Source organism: Opisthocomus hoazin, chromosome W (genome assembly GCF_030867145.1).
Source record: "Opisthocomus hoazin isolate bOpiHoa1 chromosome W, bOpiHoa1.hap1, whole genome shotgun sequence".
Classification (NCBI taxonomy): domain Eukaryota; kingdom Metazoa; phylum Chordata; class Aves; order Opisthocomiformes; family Opisthocomidae; genus Opisthocomus; species Opisthocomus hoazin.
The window spans coordinates 46,106,352-46,129,875 of NC_134453.1; the positions used below are offsets into that span (position 1 = coordinate 46,106,352).

At 41.3% G+C, this 23,524-nt stretch overlaps 1 protein-coding gene across 2 annotated transcripts; it reads left to right on the forward strand.

Annotated features, from left to right (window-relative positions):
• Positions 1-491: 491 nt before the first annotated feature.
• LOC142358774 (phosphatidylinositol 3-kinase regulatory subunit alpha-like) lies at positions 492-12,720 on the forward strand. Of its 2 annotated transcripts, XM_075446339.1 has the most exons (10): positions 492-666; positions 2,036-2,138; positions 2,816-2,914; positions 3,039-3,219; positions 3,695-3,820; positions 6,208-6,350; positions 6,620-6,796; positions 6,902-6,970; positions 9,369-9,539; positions 9,984-12,720. In XM_075446339.1, exons 1-10 carry the CDS (start codon positions 561-563, stop codon positions 10,060-10,062), a joined length of 1,254 nt encoding a protein of 417 aa, XP_075302454.1. In that variant the 5' UTR covers positions 492-560; the 3' UTR covers positions 10,063-12,720. The 2 variants fall into 2 exon arrangements, with proteins under 2 accessions (XP_075302454.1, XP_075302455.1); XM_075446340.1 differs by lacking the exon at positions 9,369-9,539.
• Positions 12,721-23,524: the final 10,804 nt, after the last annotated feature.

Below are 23,524 nucleotides of genomic sequence, written 5' to 3' on the forward strand. Positions count from 1 at the left end.
CATGCTCTTTTTCACTTCCCATCTGTAATATGTACAGTAGGTCCACAAGCCTTTTATAGCTTTTTGAATGGTAAACTTCAGGTGTCTGAGTAGGAGAATGAAACCAAGAAGCGACCGACCTACCTCTAAAGGGAGCTGCCCTGTGTGTGAGTGTGCATGTGTTGTGTGCGCATGTAAGAGCTACGTGCTGCAGCAGCATATCAGCCTTTTGTCATCCTGCCAGGACTGGACTGTACCATGCTGTAAAGTCAGGAAAACGAACTGGGAACACGGGCGAGGAGAGCTCACTCAATCCTTTTCTTTGTAATACCAGGTTTATATTGCAGTTCTGCTAAATGCAGATTATTTCACAAACTAAAAATATTTTAAGATTGATGTAGAACAAAATGGTGAAACAGGAATGATCTGGTTACATACTTTTGACATGATTGGCCGAGGATTATGATGTAATAGGTTGCAGTGCAGCCCCTTATAGGTTTTAAAATGAATTCTAAGACACCATTACAAAGAGAGCCTGACACTTTTCTTGTATCTGAGCTTACTCAGTGAAACTCATACAAATGTACAATATTGTCTGGAATATGGAAGAACTGGATATAGAATATCCTAAGACAGATATAAATTGTGGCACAGACTTGATGTTTTACATAGAAATGGATCCACCAGGTAAAACTGCAGTCTTATTATGGAAGACTTAATTAATTTAGGTCTTTAAAATAGCTGCTGAAAAATTCTTAGTGGATATGTAGGATTTATTTACTTTGTCATTGATGCAAATGTTTTCTCTTTTTTCCTTTTTTCCATAAATTCGAATTAAATTGTGTTTTAGTTCATGGTTATAATAATTAGAATCATAACCTGTAGAAATATCTGTCTGCTTATTTAATTTAATTTTTACTGAATTGATCTGTTTCTGTTTTGATTTTATTCTGTCAGATGTAGTTCTAGCTCTGCTATTTATATCGTAAAAAATTTGCATTTCTTTTATTATTATTTTTGCTATCTCTGTTCCACACTGTGACTAAAGAAGATGCTGTAATAACACTTTTATTTCCTGAAACAGTGATTAAAAATCATTGTTTTGGATTGTTTGAGGAAAAATAGATTTTGAAATCTAGCAATATTAATTGAATACCTGATATTGCATCATTTTTTCATATCATATAAAAAAATTATGCTTTCTTGATATACATTGCAACTTTGAAAACATCATCTTTTGTAGCCAGTCATAATATACAGACAGAGATGTTCATAAAGAATGTTGTACTTACTGGAGAACTAAAAGAGCTGGGCTGATTTTTAATCCCAATTTCAATTCCCCTTGCTACTAAGTCAGGAGTGCTGCATTATCTTCTCTGGCACCCACTGGTATATATATGCAGCTTTGACATTGAGAAAAGGGGGATATGGTTTTTAATCAGTCCTGGCATTTGGAACACAATTTATTCTGTAGAATACTAAGATTAACACAAAAAGTATTTTGGTCACAGATGGGTTTCTTAAAGTGTTTTTTGGCAAATCATTGCACAGAATGCCGAGGATCACAGAAACCCAGTTCTTCTTAAAATAAACAGTATTGCTGTGAGTTTGCATCTTTTGATAGTCAGCTGCTAAGTGAGGAAGCAGCAACGTTCCTCTAAGATCATTACATAGGAGAAAAAAATTAAAATTTTAAATGTTTTATTATTTATAGTCACATGGAGATAGTTGAAGAAGGTAAAAGCAAACTTCAGAATTTTTTTTCCTCAAATACTTTCTTCACAGGGGGAGGAGATGAGTATGGTGTTATATTTTACTTAAAATATATTATTGCAAGACTAACATACTTTTTTAAACAGTACATCTTTCTTATTTAATTATATTGTTTTCAGTAAAATATCTTGATTCCTCCAATGTATTTTAAAGACTATTAGTGATGGAAAACTCTATTTTGTGACTATTTTTTTTCTCATTCATGTAATAATGTGCAATTTCAAGGAATACTTGGTCAGGTTTTCAAAGAGTTATAATCAACACTTTCCCCCTTCATCTGCAGCACTGCCTCCTAAGCCACCGAAACCTAATACTGTAACTAACAACAGCATGAATAACAACATGTCATTACAAGATGCTGAATGGTACTGGGGAAATATGTCAAGGTAAATCAGCTCAAGGCATGTATTTCTTATGTTTGGCGTTATGTTATTCTGTGCGTATTTATTCTTCTTAAGTGGAGAAAAATTACAGTTCTTAGAGCCATTTTTAGGATATTTCCCAACACAAATATATTGCAGTTGGTTTTATTCCAAACATGACTAAAACGTTACTGGCAGTTAGAATATAACATGTGAAATGGTTTGGTGATTGTTCTGTTATTTTAAGACAGCTATATGAAATGCTAGCATGAAAGGACAACACCAAGAAATAAGTATTTTCTTCTTGTCTTTCATCCAGAACCACAACTGTAGGCACAATAGTTAACAAGCCAGACTAACAAGTGCTATATATTAGCAACATTTTTAACTGTACTATATATAGGTGCATTAGACCAGCACTGGCTGCTCCAGCTGTGCAGGCTTGTGTGAACAAGCAGAAAGACCTTGGCATGAATAGAACTTTATTCCAGCAGTGAGAGGACATAGAATATACTGTTTTTATATCCCAGTTGTTCTCTAGTAATGTTAAATAAGCTATTAAATAACTGTATTTATTAATACTGATATTAAGAAGGCTTATAAAAACCAGTTATTTTAAAACATAATAATTTAGAGCACAGCGAGAAGGTAAATGAGTGAGAAGCAGCTGAAATGATTAGTTACTTTTGCTTTCATTTTAGAGAAGAAGTGAATGAGAAGCTTCGAGACACTGCTGATGGTAGCTTTTTGGTACGAGATGCTTCAACCAAAATGCATGGGGACTACACACTTACGCTAAGGTAAGATAATTATGCTAGGTCTAGAATACTCAACAGTAAAATGCAATACTGCATTTAAAATACAGCGCTCCTTAGGAAATAGTATTTCAATTATGCCTAACTTTTCAACAAACTTTATTTGCAGGAAAGGAGGAAATAACAAATTAATCAAAATATTTCACCAAGATGGGAAATATGGCTTTTCTGACCCATTAACTTTCAACTCTGTGGCTGCGCTAATAAACCACTACCGGAATGAATCTCCAGCCCAGTATAATCCTAAACTGGATGTAAAATTGCTGTATCCAGTATCTAAGTACCAGCAGGTAATTCGGTCTATTTGTGTCACACTTAAATACAGAGAAATTACTGCAGACTGGGGGAGTCATTTATCATGAAGAATTTTATCTCTGTTAATATTTGAAAAAATAAAGTGGGTATAAAAATGGATTTTTTTTTTAAAACCAACTCCACAATTTGCATATAAATAATTAAAACTTTAAAGACTGCAGATACATTATTAAAAAATAAACTAATGTTAATAAATATCCCACTCATTAATGATTAAATATATAATTTTTAGTATAAAGCTAAACACTTGCAATGCAAAATTGCTTTTTGACATTAATTTTTTTCTAATTTGCATATTATGCATATAGTATATAATATCTCCATATTAATAAAAGAGAAATCACATTTACCATGTAACTATCTGGTCATTTTTAAGCAGTTTTATTCTGAAAATCTGTGCAATATAATTGTTTCTTTATGGAATATCTTTCCTTCTGCTCATCATCCCAGGATCAAGTTGTAAAAGAGGACAGCATTGAAGCAGTTGGAAAGAAATTACATGAATATAATACCCAGTTTCAAGAAAAAAGCCGAGAATATGACAGACTCTATGAAGACTACACAAGAACATCTCAGGTGAGCTAGATTTGAAACTGAAGGGAGGGTGGAAGATTTCTGTAGATTTAAAAGAATATTACTGTAAATTCATACTGCCATCTTCCTCCATCCTCCTCCCTTCCACCACCACTACCAATGCACAAAAGAGGAAATATGTGATGTGCTCGCTCAGTATAGTAGAATTGCTTACTCGTGTTTGAATAATCACCACCTGTAACCTAACCCTGTGCTTAAGTCTGACACCTACATCCAAAGCAAGCACAAAACTGACTTGATCTACCAACATTTCTGCATACTGACCTCATCAAGTTGAGTTAAGGTTTTCAAGATATATCTTCAGGGAAGCATTGTATTTTATTACTAGTTTTTTAAGGGTATGGTTTCACCTATGCAGGGTGGAGTGATGACGTGTAAATACACAGAATCACAGAATCACAGAATGGTAGGGGTGGGAAGGGACCTCTGTGGGTCATCTAGTCCAACCCCCCTGCCAAAGCAGGGTCACCTACAGCAGGCTGCACAGGACCTTGTCCAGGCAGGTCTTGAATATCTCCAGAGAAGGAGACTCCACAACCTCCCTGGGCAGCCTGTTCCAGTGCTCCGTCACCCTCAGAGGGAAGAAGTTCTTCCCCATGTTCAGACGGAACTTCCTGTGCCTCAGTTTGTGCCCGTTGTCCCTTGTCCTGTCGCTGGGCACCACTGAAAAGAATCTGGCCCCAAACTCCTGAAACCCACCCTTCAGATATTTGTAAGCATATATTAGGTCCCCTTACAGCCTTCTCTTCTTCAGGCTGAACAAGCCCAGCTCCCTCAGCCTCTCCTTGTAGGAGAGATGCTCCAGTCCCCTCATCATCCTCGTAGCTCCTTGCCAGTTTCAGTTCCAGGTGGGCTTTGGCTTTCCTCGTCGCATCCCTGCATGCTCTGACCACATTCCTGTACTCTTCCCAAGTGGCCTGGCCCTCTTTCCACATTCCATGGACCTTTCTCTTCCACCTGACCTCTGCTAGAAGCTCCTTGTTCAACCATGCTGGTCTCCTTCCTCCTTTGCTAGATTTCTTTCTCAGGGGGATGCACCAATCCTGAGCATGGAGGAAGTGATGTTTAAAGAGTGACCAGCACTCTTGGACCCCCCTGCCTTCGAGAGCCCTGGCCCATGGGATTCCTCCCAGTAGCTCCTTGAAGAGGCCAAAGTTAGCCCTCCTGAGGTGCAAGGTTTTGATCCTGCTTATCGCCCTGCTTCCTCCACCCAGGATCCTCAACTCCACCATTTCATGGTCACTGCAGACAAGTCTACCTCCAACCTTCACATCCTCCACCAGTCCCTCCTTGTTTGTTAGTACAAGGTCCAGCAGAGCACCTTTCCTTGTTGGTTCCTCTACCACTTGCATGAGAACCAGGGCCTGTGATTGTGAGGCTGCTTGCAGCTGCCTGTAGAAGGCCTCATCAACTTCCTCTTCCTGGTCAGGTGGCCTCCTCTCTCTCTCGGCGCTTTTTTCGGCACACCGCTGCGATTTTGCCGCTGGAGAAAGGGTCCCTTGGCACAAGCCTCTGCTCCAGAGCCCTTCACCTTCAGTAGCTTCCGAAATGGTGGGCACACCGGCTTTTAAACTGCCGCTGTCACACTCGACTCCGCCCCTGCTGAGTCAGAGCTGCCGCTCGTTGGTACCTCCCGCTTTCCCGCTCGGGGGCGGGGCTGAGGTCTCCTCTCTCTCAACGCTTTTGCCGCCACGTCGCTGTGATTTTGCCACTGGAGAAAGGGTCCCTTGGCGCAAGCCTGCGAAATACAGTGCAGGAGTGAAAAGCTGCCTCTCCTTCTTACATCTTAATAAACTATTAGACAAGTCTTGAAGTGCCAGTGAATTAGTGCTGCTTTACAGCCCATGAATCAAGACTGCTTCTTGAAATGTTCAGGAAATATACCTCAAAATAATTGAAGAAAGGTGGAGGAGTGCAGGCAACTTGAACTTAAAATACTGCTATGTAGGGGAAGGACAATAGACTAGATGACCTCTTGAGACCTATTCAGCCCAATATCTTATGCTTTTATTTGAGAAAGTCCGATGTACTTCTAATGACATTAGTTGGCACAAAGGGCAAAGTGCATTGCCTTAAGGCTCTAATCATCATGAATAAAACTTATTTATACAAAACAAAGATTGTAGCTAGCTCTTTGTCTAGCAGTTTTTCTTGGAAAACCTCATCGTGGAAAGCCTCATCATGGTAGCCTTTTGTACAGGTCTGTTTTCTCTGTTTTGTAAGGCTCTGCAGAGAGAATGTGTTCTAGTAAACGGGTATTGAAGGGATATTGAAGTCATTCTGTTACAACATACTGAAGTGTTTCTCTGATACAAGCCATAAATCATCCCCTCTGATAACATCTGTAATAACAATTATTTTATTTTCAGGAAATTCAAATGAAAAGAACAGCTATTGAAGCATTTAATGAAACAATAAAAATATTTGAAGAGCAGTGCCAGACACAAGAAAGATACAGTAAGGAATACATTGAAAAATTTAAACGGGAAGGAAATGAAAAAGAAATACAAAGGTAAGTGTTAATATTTCAAATTGTATGATTTTGAAGAAAGAAACAATGCCAAATATAGATCTGCCTAAAGCTAAAGCAAGTTGGCAAGTTTAAAGTTGTTTAGTTGTAAGCACAGCAAATGTCAAATGGGGTAGATGTGAACTTGCAAAATGTGTACCTGTATCTAGAGAAATAACCTGTTCTCTTAAATGTCTACATGAGAAAATAGCAGATATAAAATAATGAATAAGACTTCATCAGAGTATAACCTACCACATTATTCCATTCAGAATTATGCACAACTATGAAAAACTGAAGTCTCGAATAAGTGAAATTGTGGACAGCAGGCGTAGATTAGAAGAGGATTTAAAGAAGCAAGCAGCTGAATATAGAGAGATAGACAAGCATATGAACAGCATTAAGCCAGACCTCATACAGCTGAGGAAGACAAGAGATCAGTACTTGATGTGAGTATCATTATTAATTGTCAAAACTTTTTTTAAAAGCTTTTTTTTTTATTGGTGTCCAACTTCTCTGACTAACAATCAATTTTATTTGCAATTATTGTCCAGGTGGCTGACTCAAAAAGGTGTTCGGCAAAAGAAGCTAATTGAATGGCTTGGAAATGAAAATACAGAAGAGTGAGTGTTTAATTTAAGATTTGAATATTACTGGTATTTCAAGTCATCTTACACAGAAGTGAGATAAAGAATATTTAATTCCAGGACCACACAGAGGAAATCTCAAGCCTAGCTCTCCAGTAACAATGCACACTGTTAACACATGGCAGCCTACATAATACAAGTATTAGAAAAGACTCTGTCTCACCCACTACTCTGCCGTTATGCAGGGAAGTGCATAATCAAGTTACTATAGCAAAGCACCGGAATTTAACCTGTGTCTTTATTCTTACCAGAAAAATAAAGATCATAAGGCGTTAGTATCTTGTAGAGATGTCATATGGATAGATAAATTGTTCAGAAGATCTCTTAGGCATGGGTAGGCTGTTTCCAAATTTCAAACATTGGTACCATGGCGCTATCTAGTATAGTGGTATCCACATCAATATATCACATTGCTATTGGAGATGATAAAATTGTGTATGCTGAAGAATGGTCCTTCTCTGGTTGTGTGATTTGGTTAATTTTTCTGGGAAATGGCAGGATAGTATTCTGTCATTTCAGCAATTCAATGTAGTATAGGTTCTGACTGGGACTTGGCTCCTGAATATGTTTCACTTCATTCCTGGGAAAAAAGCAAAAAGCACCCAGGTGGTGCAAATGTAGACCAAATTTAAACAGAAGCAAGCCACAAAATAATATAAAAAGTGTAGTAACAGTGAAGAATGAACAAATAGGAAAGCAAAGTTGTCTAAGTAATATTCATATCAACATTTTCTGCTGATGTAATTTCCTGTGCATGTTTTTTACACTGTCTGGCTGAATATAGAGCAAAAGCAGCGTGCTGACAATGACTGTTTTGTGGATTTACATTCTAGCTTTGTCTACATTAGTGGTCTATTTTAATTTGGCTTGGTTTACTGAATCTCCTAATGTTATCCTGGGAATTGTGCATCTCTGCTGCGGCTGCGTTGGTAGAAGCAGGGGATAAAAATGGCATACACATTTTAAAGCCACGTTGTTCATTCAGTCTTAGCACAGCTCAAAGATGATATGATGGGGAATATGTAGACACTTGTTTCCAGTGGTACTCGCATCAGTTAAATGGTAGACAAAGAACAGTGCCAGGTCATGGTTTTAACATAGCATCAAAATAGTAAGTGAAACTGTTTAAAGAAAATCTTCCTTTTCTCTCACTCTGTGACTCTCCTTGCCAGTGAGTCTGGTAAGTGCTCAGGTTTCTGCTGAAAAATTAAACTTTCAGAATATGACTTTTTTCTAAAGTTGTAAAGCAGAAAAAAATCAGTATAACGAGCAACAGTAAAAATAGGAATCCTTTTATCTAGGTGCTGGTTGAAAATAGAGCCACTGCTGAAAGCATTTGAATATCGTGCAGGACAAAGGAGTACGATGGGATATAAGAGAGCTAGAGAGAGTGTCATCTGAAACAAAAGCACCCTTCTTCTTTCTGAAAAATTTAATTCTGTGTGTTCTGCGTGAGATTGCTGATTTCTTTAGACTACTTTGAGAATCTTCAGAAAGACAGAACTATGGATGAGTGAGAAGTCCTATTTTCTTAGAGCAACAAAAACTGATTAAAAACCTATTACAGGAAGAATAAATACATTAACCAAATGCAGACTGATTGCAAGCCGAGCAGGAGAGACAGGGCCTACCAGTGCAGGCTGCTGGGCAAGTGGGTAGCTCTAGAGCTGCAGAACATCAAAGTGGTGTCCACACAGCTGAACTGGAGACATCTTCTTTCATGGTGGGCTTTAGCTCAGAGGGTTCATATATAACTCTGAATCAGCTTTATAGTTGGTGGTTGTTTTGGTAGAGAAGACCCTATATTATATGCTCTTCTCATAGTCTGGTTATAAGGAGAGAGAGCACTCTACTATTCCACCCTTTCCACAAAGCCACCTCCCCTATGAATAATTAACCTGTCTACCTATACGACTGCTCATAGCTTTCCCAAGAAGCAGCTGTAGTCAATACATTACATGATTTTTCACTGCTGACCAAGTGTTCTGATCTTTGGAAATGAAGATGACAGAAAGATGACTCAGAGGGTATTGATTTCATTGGACTTCCTATATACCAAAACAGTGAGCAACAGTAGAAGTACTGAAGTGCTCATAGCAGATTCTGAAAGATAATATAGCATCCTTTTATATCCTTCTTCAGATTTACATGAGTGTTTTGAAAAGAAACAAGAACCAGAACTTATACTTTATTTTTATTCAGTGGTCGAAATGTTGCAGTATTACATGGTTTACATCCCTAGTTTTACCAGGGACGCATCCTACTAACCACTGACTTTTTTTGTTTTTTCAAGTAATATGAAAGGGGGACAACTTAATTCATGGATTTTTCTCTGCAATGTGTTTCACAAACACATTTTGTCCTATTTCAACAGCCAATACTCTATGGTAGAAGATGATGAGGACTTACCCCATCATGATGAGAGAACATGGAATGTGGGAAATATCAGTAGAAGCCAAGCTGAAAATCTGCTGCGGGGAAAGCGAGATGGAACATTCCTTGTTCGAGAGAGCAGCGAACAAGGCTGCTATGCCTGCTCTGTTGTGTATGCACCCTAATTTGTGAATGATGTAACCAACATTTGAGCCACCTACCTTGAACCAGGGGCAGATGGACACTTGCATATGCATGGATCCCATTGGATCTTTGGGTTTAGAAGCAGACCAACAAGTTGTTGCTCCATTTTCTACACAGCTCAAACCTGTGCCACTTCCACAGATGAACCTCATGGAGAAGAAGGGAAACCAGAGCATAGATGCACTCCTTTATGTGCAGCTACTAAGTCCTGCCTATCTCCTGTCTCCCTAACCTAACGCAGCATCTGGGAGTTTGGGTTAAACCTAGACTTTTACCATTATCCCACCACAGAAGGCAGGAATTCTATGTAGTGACTAGCACTTTAAGATTTGTTGCCAATACTGTATTTTCTAGCTTAACTTTACTGTACTGACAAAGTAAAAACTAGTTGATTTTTTTCTTCCCTCTTTAGGGTGGATGAAGAAGTAAAGCACTGTGTGATAAACAAAACACCTACTGGATATGGATTTGCAGAGCCATATAACTTGTAGAACTCGCTCAAAGAACTGGTGCTACATTATCAACACACATCACTCGTGCAGCACAATGACTCTCTCAATGTCACACTAGCCTACCCAGTATATGCACAGCAGAGGCGATGAAGATCTCTGGGTTGTTTGGCTTTTTTCTAAAGAAAAGATTTGACAACACTGAGACCTTTGGAGAGAGAAGGCTCCTTTCAGCCGTACTCAAGAATTTGAGCTGCAGTATCAAACCTATCTGTCTTCAGATGGGACTAGAACTTTCCTTCTCAACTGCAATTGGAGAGATCACAGTATTAAGTTGTGAATGTATGTTTCTAGTCTGAAGTGTTTTTTGTTTAATTAAGAAAAGAAAAACAAGAGAGAGAGAAATCTTAACCTGATCTCCCTGCAGGGACACAGAGGCCTTTAACCATGGTGCTTGTTTATGACCACTTCTGAAGATTTACCAGCTAGAACATTGGGTTCTTCAGACACAAGGTGTAAGAGTTCTTTGTCATTTGGTTATTAGAATCTGGCTTGGATTTGGTGTTGCTGTACTCAGTGGATCCAGACACACAGCATTGTGGATTTTTTGGTTTCTGGTGAATGATATGTAGCAGAATGGCAGTTTCATTTGTAAGGGACACTTTAAAAGGGCTTCAGTTACAGTATGTTGTTCAGAGGAATTGTAATAGCAAAGTGCCAGGAAGTGTTTTGTTTAGACGTTTAAAAATCCTGTTTTAAGAATATATTTAAGACTGAAGAAAACAGGACTTTCAATGGCATGCAGTATATAATAATGTACATAGCATTGGATGACTAACTATCATTGATGGAAACTGTCAATACCAAACTGCTTCTCTTTTCCCTTTTCTGTTTGCTGAAAGCTGAATTCTTAGACCGTGCTATGCAATACTCAATTTTCTTTAGGCTGTAGTCTTCTCTCAAGCATATATACAGGTTAAGTTTGCTTTTCTTTCTTGTTTCCTTGTCGTCTTTTTTCTTTCTTTTGCCTGAGAATATTTTTTCCTTATTCATCTTATTTTTGTTGTGTTTTTTTTTTTAATATACAGGAAGCCAACAAGAGTTGGCTTCAGAAATAAAACTATGAAATATTTTACAATTTTCTTTGTATAGAATATTGAGCTACTAGCTCAAAGTTTTAAAAGTTCATAATTTTTTTTTTACTAAATATTTTGTTGGGCAGTTCCTGATAAGCTTCAAAACTGCTTTATTTGATAAAAAATATATGAACATTACAAAATATCACTGATTCCAACAATATTGTTTCAGAGATATCTTTAGAATACGGTACTGCACTATGTTTGCTTCTTGAAGCATTTTGAACTTCTATCATGATTGTCTTTGTATTTGGAAGATGAATAATTATATATCCTCTGATAGTGTATGCAGAAAAAATAGGAAAATTTTTTACTGGGATAGATAGTTTGGAGTTCAGAATGAATCCACTCTTCAGAATAAATACATGACTTCTTGACATACTCTGGCAGAATTTTTGTCATAATGTCAAGATATTTTCATTTCATATGAAGGAAGTTTCTCTCAACTGTTGCCTAGGTTTGTTTTTTGTATTAGTATTGTGAAAAAAAAGCTCCCACCTTTACTCAGAACAACTGGATACAACATAGAGCTGATTAAGACTGGAAAACATCTGTTTTGAAAATGATTAGGCTTTCATATTTAACATTTTGGGTTTAGTTTTGTCACCATTTAGAGCAGGTGTTATGGGTTTGCGTGGCAAGGTTTTGGTAGCGGAGGGGCTATAGGGGTGGCTTCTGTGAGAAGCTGCCAGAAGCTTCCCCCATGTCTGATAAAACCAGTGCCAGCCGGCTCTAAGATGGTCCCGCCGCTGGCCAAGGCCAAGCCAATCAGTGATGGTGGTAGCGCCTCTATGATAATGTATTTAAGAAAGGGAAGAAAAAAAACTCTGTGGTGAGACAGCAGTCAGAGAGAGAGGAGTGAGACTATGTGAGAGAAACAACTCTGCAGACACCAAGGTCAGTGAAGAAGGAGGGGGAGGAGGACGTGCCCAAAATGTTGGAGCAGAGAGCCTTCCCTTGCAGCCCGTGATGAAGACCATGGTGAGGCAGGTTGTCCCCCTGAAGTCCATGGAGGTCCACAGTGGAGCAGATATCCACCTGCAGCCTATGGAAGGGACCCCACACTGGACCAGGTGGATGCCTGAAGGAAGCTGTGACCCCATGGGGAGCCCGCGCTGGAGCAGACTCCTGCCAGGACCTGCGGACCCATGGAGAGAGGAGTCCATGCCGGAGCAGGTTTGCTAGCAGGACTTGTGACCCTGTGGGGGACCCACACTGGAGCAGTCTGTTCCTGAAGGACTGCACCCCATGGAAGGGACCCACGCTGGGGCAGTTTGTGAAGAGCTGCAGCCCATGGGAAGGACTCTATGTTGGAGAAGTTTGTGGAGAACTGTTTCCCGTGAGAGGAACCTTCATGCTGGAGCTAGGGAAGAGTGTGAGGAGTCCTCCCCCTGAGGGACAAGGAGCGGCAGAGACAATGTGTGATGAAATGACCACAACCCCCTGTGCCTGTCCCCCTGCGCTGCTCAGGGTGGGGAGGAGGTAGAGAAATGGGAATGAAGTTGAGCCTGGGAAGAAGGGAGAGGTGGGGGGAAGATGTTTTAAGATCGAGTTTTATTTCTCATTATCCTCCTCTGATTTGATTGGTGATGAATTAAACTTCCTTTTCTCCCCAAGTTCAGTCTGTTTTGTCCGTGACGGTAATTGATGAGTGATCTCTCCCTGTCCTTGTCTTGACCCTCGAGCCTTCTGCCGAGTTTCAGCATCCGTGCAAGGACAGGAATGACTCTCACACACATTGATGCAATGCACAGTCGGTTTTTCTTTATTATTCCACTTGTGCGGTTATATACATTTTTCATATCTGTACACGCAATTACGCTTATTCGGATAGGCTACAGACATAAATCACGCGCTGTTCACACACCCCACATTCCCTTATGATTGGTAACTATGCACTAGCGCCAATAGCAACAGACTGCCTCCACGTCCTTGAACACATCTTGTTTTTTGCTAACCCACATCATGGGCGCTATCAGAACTTTCTCAATGGCTATTCTTAGCTGCCCTTTCCAGCAGCCTGTTCAGTTATGCAAACTGTTTTGCTTAAGCGGCCTAGTCGTGCTAACTCTCAAGCTACATCAACCCCAACAGCCTTCCATCATATTTCCTCTCCCCTGTCCAGTAGAGGAGGGGGAGTGATAGAGTGGTTTTGGTGGGCACCTGACATTTATCCAGGCCAAACCAAAACAGCAGGACAGCAACAAACAGAGTGGCAGATGCTCTCTATTAACCCTCGCCCTCCCACCAGGGGAAGGGAAAAAGGAGGAAAAGAGAGAAAGACTTACAAATTGAATATTAAAACAGCTTTACTAATAACACTAATAATACTAATAATATTAATAATAATAGGAATAAAACAAAATATACAAAACTGATACTGAGTTTCCCAGAGTTGGGTGCCAGGGTGGTGGCATCCTGCCAGCAGCTGCCTGGCGGCACCAGGAAGTCCCAGACTGGCCTCAGCAGTAGATGGGAACTGGACTCGGGAATGCATGGATCAGTATCTGGATCAGGATCGCAGGCAGGACAACAAGCAGGGTCCTCTTCAGAAGCCGCCCATGGACAAAGAGAGTGAGACCCTCATGATCCCCCAGCTTTAAATGGAGTCTGGCATGCATGGCATGGAATACCACGTTGGCCAATATCGGGTCACCTGTTCTGTCTGCCCCTCCCCTCAAGTACGACCCTTTACAACTCCTCACTTGCAGGACCTAAAAGGTCTATCGGTGACCTTGGCTGCTATAGTAATAATTATAAACAGGGGCCTTTTTCTGCCTTCCATTCCTATTGTTAGTTCAGTGTAACTATAAACATTAGATGGTATCAAGCTTTAGAGCGGACACTGTCTGTAAAATATGCAGCCAGCTTCAGAACAATGCAGATACTTAGAAGAACTTGGCTGTAAGGAAGATTCACCAAAAGATAATCGGTTCTGTTTTAAGCAAAACCAGGACAATTTTCATAAGTTTCTAGACTGAGGCAGTATCAAAGTGAACACTTCTATCATTTCAATCACCAGAGACTTATTATGGTTTAGTCAAAGGAAACAAATACATGAATCCCACTAAAGCAAACTTCTTAGGAATTCTGGGACAATTCATTGAGTGTTTTGCAATGGTTATTTACTGTCCTGACCACTGAGGAAATTCACACATTGCAAATTGATAAAGTAATGAAGTTCAGAGAAATCTTGGAAATCTTTTTACTAAATGAAGATATGAATATATTCTTCCCCCGAGACGCAAAGGGAAGATCCATTACTATTAAAGGGAGTTACACACACAATCAAAAGAGTAAGACCCACGGAGTTTACTCAGAATAGCTCTGTTTTAGAGATCATCGAATCATAGAATGGTAAGGGCTGGAAGGGACCTTAAAGATCATCTGGTTCCAACCTAGATACATGTGTTTTAATTCAAAGTATGCAGTGCTTATTAAGCTATTGGAAGCAATGAGAAGAAATTTGCCACTCTCCAGTAGTTTTTATATTATCTTTTTTTTTTTTTTTACATTATTCCTTCATTTCTGAGGCTGTAAAGCTTTTGATTTTATTTTGATTTTGTTCTCTTTTTTTTTGGGTTGTCTTTGCTTAGGTGTATTTTCTTACTAGAATTTTTATCAGGAAACAAGTTTAAACCAACATTAATATTTCAGGATAGTCACCACTTACAAAATTATTCTGAATATTTTTTTCTGAATAGAAGTTTAGTCTTCATCCTTTCCTTTCCTCATTCCATCCTCTTTTCAGGCCTGTAGAATCATGTAAATTTGGTTTACTAATAACTGCTTTTTTACTATGAAAAGCACCAGCACATACTCTAACATGACAGTCATACTACTGGGCTTGGAGTTACAAATTTGTTCAATATACAACAATTTAACACTTGTAGCAAGTTAACACTTTGGACATATATTGAATTTTGAATGTTAAATATTTTAAGAGTAAAACTGTGGGGTTTGTTTTTTCTACAAGCAAAATATATGTAATCTGAATTGATGTTTCACTTAGTGTTTCTCAAGAAATCTTACAGTAGTTAAGGCATTCGGATCTAATTTCCCTCATATTAAGAAAACTTCTCCTATGTCAGTGGGCCATATCCTTAGCATGCCCAGCCCAGTATGGGATATCATTAATTTTTCCTCTTGTGCTGTACTACTGCTCTTCATCTGTGTTTGCAGCAGAGAAAAAAAGTGTGTGCACAAATTTGGCACTTGCTTTTCTTGCACAAGAAACAATGAGAAATAAGCACATGTTGTGAGGATGAGTGCTTAGGGCTTCTTAAGGGGAAGTTCTGCCTACACAAGATCTGTGCAATTTGCAAGGATCACATCCTCAAAGTGAGCATGAGTGGACTTTCTTTGCTACCTAGGTATTGTGTGGCCTCTGCATTTCCCTCCCTCCTTAATGCACAGAGCTGTGTCCTGCCAAAGGCCCTATTCACTGCAGAGTTGTTTGTCCTTTGTGTATCATATTGGTCACTCCAGTTTTGATTTGATCTCAGACTAATATATACAGAAAAAAAGCACGTGGATATAACTGAAGAGACATGGTGCTCTTCTGTATTTTTATTGACATGTAGTTTTTGCGTCTAATATGATTCAAGGGTGGGAATTGTTTTAGTATGCTTTTTTGGTTTGGGGAATTTTTTGTTTTATTTTAAATCCCTGAGTTATGCTGCACTGCAAGGCCTTTGAAAGGCATGAGACATAACACAGAGAACAAACATCCACAAGCAAACTTAGGAGTTTCTGATTTCCCTAAGTTGAAATTTGAATTTGCAGGTTTGGGGATGTGTATCTGTGCATATGCGCACACACTTGCTGTGTTTCTCTATGAATAAATCCCAGTATAGGTAGCACTTTCACCAAACGATCATTTTGCTGAATTCATTAAGTGATATCATTAAATTTGTTTAAAGGAACACTAGACCTTTGTGGGTGCAACATGTTTCCAAATAGAGGTAGAAAACTGAGTTTCTGTGGTGGTTTTCTTAACTGTATTTTTTGTTGGTTTGGTTTTTTTTTATTAAAAAAAAAGCTTGTCTGTATGGTTCACTTACCTATGAAATCTTGTCAAGCAGTCTGTAAAACCAAATCTTCAAATTTTATATTTGGTGTCAACTGTTCTGTAGTAAAGAAATGTCTTTTTCTTGTAATTGGCAATGAAATAATAATGTTTGGGAAAACATTCAGATGCTTCTAATTGGGAAAACTGTCAATTTTCACACAGTGCTTTTGCTATGCATGATATTAAGCTGGGAAAGTGAATCCTGATATTATTGTTTTCAGGGTCACTTTAGAAATGGGCAGCTAAAATCACAATGCCTCCCATGGGACAAGGTTCCAAAATGCAACATTTTATGTAGAATATGTTGATTTACTTCAGTAGAAGACTAAACCGGACTGTGGGAGTTGGTAATGTTACATTGCATTTGTTCTAATGAGACTGCATTAGCTGCCCAAGATGCTGCTAATTTTTATTCTTTTTTTTTTTTAATAAAGCTCTATTCTGTTAAATGTATTTAAAACATTAAGATTACTTTGATTTAAAATGATCTTTGAGGAGTAGGAAGGTAAAGTGGGTTGCAAATTGCCGTCAAAAGGCAACAATGAAAACACGACTCCTTGAAATTTCATTCAAGCTACACAGTTGATGGAGCTGTGTATTGTTTTTAAGTTGCTTTAAAAACTATGATAAGACTTCAAACAGAATAAAGGTTGTTTTGAAGCTGCATTTCAATTGTTAAGGCTTCAGTAAGGACTGAGATGTCTCTTTACCAGAATCCTTAGCCAACAACTTGTGGATGTTATCTACCTGGACTTTAGTAAAGCCTTTGACACTGTCTCCCACAGCTTTCTCCTAGAGAAGCTGGCAGCTCATGACCTAGACAGGTGTACTCTTTGTTGGGTAAAAAACTCGCTGAATGGCCAAGCCCAGAGAGTTGTGGTGAATGGAGTTAAATCCAGCTGGCGACCGGTCACGAGTGGTGTTCCCCAGGGCTCAGTTTTGGGGCCAGTCTTGGTTAGTATCTTTATCAATGATCTGGACAAGGGGATTGAGTGCTCCCTCAGTAAGTTTGCAGACAACACCAAGCTGGGTGGGAGTGTCGATCTGCTTGAGGGTAGGAAGGCTCTGCAGAGGGATCTGGACAGACTGGATCGATGGGCTGAGGCCAACTGCATGAGGTTCAACAAGGCCAAATGCTGGGTCCTGCACTTTGGTCACAACAACCCCATGCAATGCTACAGGCTTGGGGAGGAGTGGCTGGAAAGCTGCCTGGCAGAAAAGGACCTGGGGGTGTTGGTCAACAGCTGGCTGAACATGAGCCAGCAGTGTGCCCAGGTGGCCAAGAAGGCCAATGGCATCCTGGCTTGTATCAGGAATAGTGTGGCCAGCAGGAGGAGGGAGGTGATCATCCTCCTGTATTCACAGAATCACAGAATAGTAGGGGTTGGAAGGGACCTCTGTGGGTCATCTAGTCCAACCCCCCCGCCGAAGCAGGGTCACCTACAGCAGGCTGCACAGGACCTTGTCCAGGCGGGTCTTGAATATCTCCAGAGAAGGAGACTCCACAACCTCCCTGGGCAGCCTGTTCCAGTGCTCCGTCACCCTCAGAGAGAAGAAGTTCCTCCTCATGTTCAGACGGAACTTCCTGTGCCTCAGTTTGTGCCCATTACCCCTTGTCCTGTCACTGGGCACCACTGAAAAGAGCTTGGCCCCATCCTCCTGACACCCACCCTTCAGATATTTGTAGGCATTTATAAGGTCCCCTCGCAGCCTTCTCTTCTTCAGGCACTGGTGAGGCACTTCTTCTTCTTCGGCACTGGTGAGGCCGCACCTCGAGTGCTGTGTTCACTTTTGGGCCCCTCACTACAAGAAAGACATTGAGGGGCTGGAGCATGTCCAGAGAAGGGCAACGAGGCTGGTGAGGGGTCTAGAGAACAAGTCCTACGAGGAGCAACTGAGGGAGCTGGGGCCGTTTAGTCTGGAGAAGAGGAGGCTGAGGGGGGACCTTATCGCTCTGTACAGCTACCTGAAAGGAGGTTGTAGTGCAGCAGGTGTTGGTCTCTTCTCCCAGGTGACTAGCAATAGGACAAGAGGCAATGGCCTCAAGTTGCGTCAGGGGAGGTTTAGATTGGATAATAAGAAAAATTTCTTCACCAGAATGGTTATCAAGCATTGGTTGCCCAGGGCAGTGGTGGAGTCCCCATCCCTGGAGGTGTTCAAAAACGGTGTAGATATGGCACTTTGGGACATGCTTTAGCAGGCATGGTGGTGTTGGGTTAATGGCTGTACTTGATGATCTTAGAGGTCTTTTCCAACCTTAATAATTCTATGATTCGAACTCTTTCTGTCTGTAAGTGGCCTACTTTGAAAATGAAACTCAAATGCTCATACTGTTAGAGGGAACTAGGGAGCAAATGATTTCAGCTGACTCACAGCTATCCTACGTATTGTACTGAATGGTGCAGTTGAGTAGCTCCAAAATAGTCTTGTGCCAAAATGACAGTTCTGCTCATTTCATACTCTTACAAAAACAGTACAATATTAATGATCTGTAATCTGCCTTTTACAGTGCAGATGAAGTTCTGGTTCTTCTGAAATCAGTGTGAGTTTTGTCATTGATTTCCATGAAGCCAGCCTGTCAGCCTTTGTAGCTAGAGGTAATTTACCAGCTTCATAACTACATCTGATTGTGAAAACCAACGTCAGAATGAAGAAGAGGGAGGAAGTAAAGGGGGGATTGGGCAAGACTGATTCTGAGCATTGTTTTCACAGAATCACAGAATAGTAGGGGTTGGAAAGGACCTCTGTGGGTCATCTAGTCCAACCCTCCTGCCGAAGCAGGGTCACCTACAGCAGGCTGCACAGGACCTTGTCCAGGCGGGTCTTGAATATCTCCAGAGAAGGAGACTCCACAACCTCCCTGGGCAGCCTGTTCCAGTGCTCCATCACCCTCAGAGGGAAGAAGTTCTTCCTCATGTTCAGATGGAACTTCCTGTGCCTCAGTTTGTGCCCATTGCCCCTTGTCCTGTCGCTGGGCACCACTGAAAAGAGTCTGGCCCCAAACTCCTGAAACCCACCCCTTACAGCCTTCTCTTCTTCAGGCTGAACAAGCCCAGCTCCCTCAGCCTCTCCTCGTAGGAGAGATGTTCCAGTCCCCTCATCATCCTCGTAGCCCTCCGCTGGACACTCTCCAGTAGCTCCTCATCTTTCTTGAACTGGGGATCCCAGAACTGGACAGAGTACTCCAGATGGGGCTTCACTAGGGCAGTGTAGAGGGGAAGGAGAACCTCCCTTGACCTGCTGGCCACACTCCTCCTAATGCACCCCAGAATGCCATCGGTCTTCTTGGCAGCCAGGGCACACTGCTGGCTCATGGTCAACCTGTAATCCACTAGGACACCCAGGTCCCTCTCCACAGAGCTGCTCTCCAGCAGGTCCACCCCAAGCCTGTACTGGTGCATGGGGCTGTTCCTCCCCAGGTGCAGGACCCTGCACTTGCCCTTGTTGAACCTCATCAGGTTCCTCTCTGCCCAACTTTCCAGCCTGTCCAGGTCATGCTGAATGGCAGCACAGCCTGCTGGTGTATCTACCACACCTCTCAGTTTTGTGTCATCAGCAAACTTGCTGAGGGTACATTCTAACTCTTCATCCAGGTCACTGATGAAGAAGTTGAACAAGACTGGGTCCAGTACTGACCCCTGGGGGACACCATTAGTTACAGGCCTCCAACTAGACTCTGGGCCACTGACGACAACCCTCTGAGTTCTGCCATTCAGCCAGTTCTCAATCCTGACCACTCATCCAGCCCACACTTCCTGAGCTTCCCTAGGAGGATGTTATGGGAGACAGTGTCAAAAGCCTTGCTGAAGTCTAGGTAGACAACATCCACGGCTCTCCCCTCATCTACCCAGCCAGTCACACAATCGTAGAAAGCTATCAGATTGGTCAGGCATGATTTCCCCTTGGTGAATCCATGCTGACTACTCCTGATAACCTTCTTTTCCTCCACTTGCTTGATGATGACCTCTAGAATGAGTTGCTCCATCGTCTTTCCCGGGATGGAGGTGAGGCTGACCGGCCTGTAGTTCCCTGGGTCCTCCTTCTTGCCCTTTTTGAAGACTGGAGTGACATATAAAATAACATCTAAAATAAGGTTAGCTAGGTCATGAATCACACATTGTCCATTATCAGCTACTGAGAGAAATTATGGTTGGTTGATCATAATGTGCAGAAGTCTATGGAGCAGCAGATTTCTCACCTGTGTCATATGTTGTATAGAACTCACTCTTGGCAGACTGGACACTGAAATGTCATTCTATTTTTGCTATCTGCAGACAAACACACTCCCACTTTCCCTCTCTGCTTTCTTGGTAAGGCTTGATGTTCATTTTTTATAGGGAATATGAAAAAACGCTTAAATCTATTTTAATGCAGCTACAAGTGGGTGTGATCTTTTTAAAGGCTTGGGAATGCTTTTCGTGGTTTTTTTTCTCCCCAAGCTGCTTGACTCATGTGAATTCATGTGTAAATAACTTCACACAAATCTCTTTGAGCTGTGAAGCCAAAGAGGAGAGAGGAAATTTTAAACTTCTCATTGTTGCATTCTCCAGGCTTCAATGAAGCGACAGGTGATGTCTCCCCCCTGCTCAGGGCTGGCCGGGCCATGAGCCAAACCAGCGCAGCACTCTGGTGATGCTGAGATGCCAGAATGGCCTCGGCTCCAGCCTGTCAATGAGCATGAGATTCTTTAGCCCCAGGGTGAAACCTCTCAAGATTGAAATGATTATGTTTAGGATACACCTAACATTTACCCCAGGGGCCTGTCGCCCCATGGAGGCCCTCATTTAGAGGATGGAAACTGAGGAAATGGCAAACAGTGAGGTCCTAACAGTGTCCATGGCTGGAGATAAGGCAAGAAACAAGCAGTTCTGCGTTCTCTGTGGGGTCGGCACACGGGGGAGTGGGGTCAGATGCTTCCAGTGAGACATGGGTCGTGCAAAAGGCACTAGGCGTTTCCTATTGCCTCTGAAACAACAAAAAGCATTAACTGTGGGAGCTCTGCTCAGGATGTGGTTCTGGTGTCTCTCTTTTTTAATTTAATCCCTTTAAGGTCCTATATCCTCAAACACACAGACTGCCAAAAATAGAAACTCTACAGGGGCTTTCTGGTTAAACAGATATCAATTAATCAGCCACTATTCAAACTTTGGATAATCTTTGTGGGGACCAGCACTTTAACCTCTGAACAGCAAGCAGATAACCAGAAACATCTTGACAATTCTTTCAAAAAGCAGAGGTTTTATCCATGGCTGTGCCAGGCCATATTTCCTGCCAGAACGGTATTCTAAGAACACTTCTTGTTGCTCTGTTCTTTCCTGTATTAAGAAATTACCTTTGCATACTAAAAAAGGAGGAGTTTAGGCCACCAATTTAAACGTGAAAATACTGACAGAAGAAAAATTTAACAGGTAGCACATAAAAGGATCTGAAACCTGCCATCCTCAAGTCTTTGAACAAACAATATTGACAAAACCAGACATGAATACAGTTAATTCAGATGATGATTTCACTATCATGTTTCTGGCATTCCGAACTCATTAGAAGACTGTAGCCTGAGAAGAAAGATAATGAATTCATACCTGAGAACATTTCTTCCTCTAGAAATGTTTATTTTCTACATGGTGTTCTGGTTTTGGCTGGGATAGAATTTATTTTCTTCCCAGTAGCTGCTGTGTTTTGAATTTAGTACGAGGAATATGTTGATAATACACTGATGTTTTCAGTTGTTGCTATGAAATCAAGGACTTTTTTCAGTCTCCCATGTTCAGGTAATGAGCAGGTATGCAGGAGCTGGAAGGGAGCATAGCCAAGCAGCTAGCCCAAGCTGGCCAGTAGAAATATTCCATACCATAGATGTCACGTTCAGTTTATGAATGGGGGTTGGTGGGGGGCAGGAATCTTTCTGGTCTTCTCATTTCCATGAGTTTGAATACTCTATTATCTGGGAGTTTGAACTTTCCAGGAGTTTGGTCTTTTTCAGGACTTTTGTGAAATTCACATAGCAAATTCCATAGCAGCCCTCATAGTGTTGTACTTTGTGTTGGTAGCTAGAAAGGTGTTGATAACACACCAATGTTTTGGATACTGCTGAAATGTGCTCGCACAGCATCAAGGCTGCCTCTCCACATCCCCCCTCCAAAGGCTATGTAACCAAGGTGATGGAATCAGTTAACCATAAACACGAACAATGCTGCTATGTGCCTTGTACAGCCCTGCCCATCTGGACATTAGGTCTGGGAACAGAGGGTCTAGTCCCTAGGTAATCATTAATGTTAAACAATAATGGTGGAGGGGGATTTTTAATAGAAATAGCATTACCTAATAGTTGCAGGTGCATTTGTGGTACCTATCTATTGTGTAAATTAACTGAAGCAGAGAGTCTTGCATCTCCATACAAAGGGGTTAGTTTTTGATAAGGGCTGGAAGTCACCTAGAACCGGTCAAGACGACCCTGCTGTGTGGATGGGAGCCAGAAGAGAACTGAGTTTGCGCAGAAACTGTGATGAAGAGGATGAGCCTTCATCTTGGGACCCCCGACGACCACCACTAGGAGGCACTGCGCAAGCGCGGGTGGGAGGAGTGTACAAAAATGGACTGATTTGACTATGAAAGGAAGAGCTTATGTAATCAGATGAATATGTATATTTTGATCTATATAAACTGCACGGAAGGGGTATGGGGTATGCACGTTCGGTGGAATTATCCCCCGTGCATCCAGCGCTGCAATAAAGAATGCCTGCCTTTTAACACTACATTGGTGATACGAGGTTTATTCCCGGATTTTCGGTGACAGCTAGTTGACTGGGGGTGAGCAAGAAGTTGGGAGGGGACATAGCCAGAACAGCTGACCCAAAGTGACCAAAGAGATATTCCATACCATATGATGTCATTCTCAGCAACAAAAAGCTAAGAGAAAGGCAGGGGGCATTGGTTATTATGGTGTTTGTCTTCCAGAACAACCGCTATGTGTACTGAAGCCCTACTTCCCAGGAAGTGGCTGGACATTGCCTGCTGATGGGAAGTAGAGAATAAATCTTTTGTTTTCCTTTGCTTCCATGTACAGCCTTTGCTTTTCCTGTATTAAACTGCCTTTATCTCAGTTCATGAGTTCTTTTTCATCTTATTTTCTCCCCTCCCCATCCTGCTGAGGAGGAGGAGTGACAGAGCAGCCTGGTGGTCACCTGGCGTCCAGCCAAGGTCAACCCACCGCATCATCATGTCATCAAAGCCATCTGGCAAATTTCCAAAGCTCTCTTCATAGAGAGACAGGCAATTCCCCAGGGTGATTCAATCCACC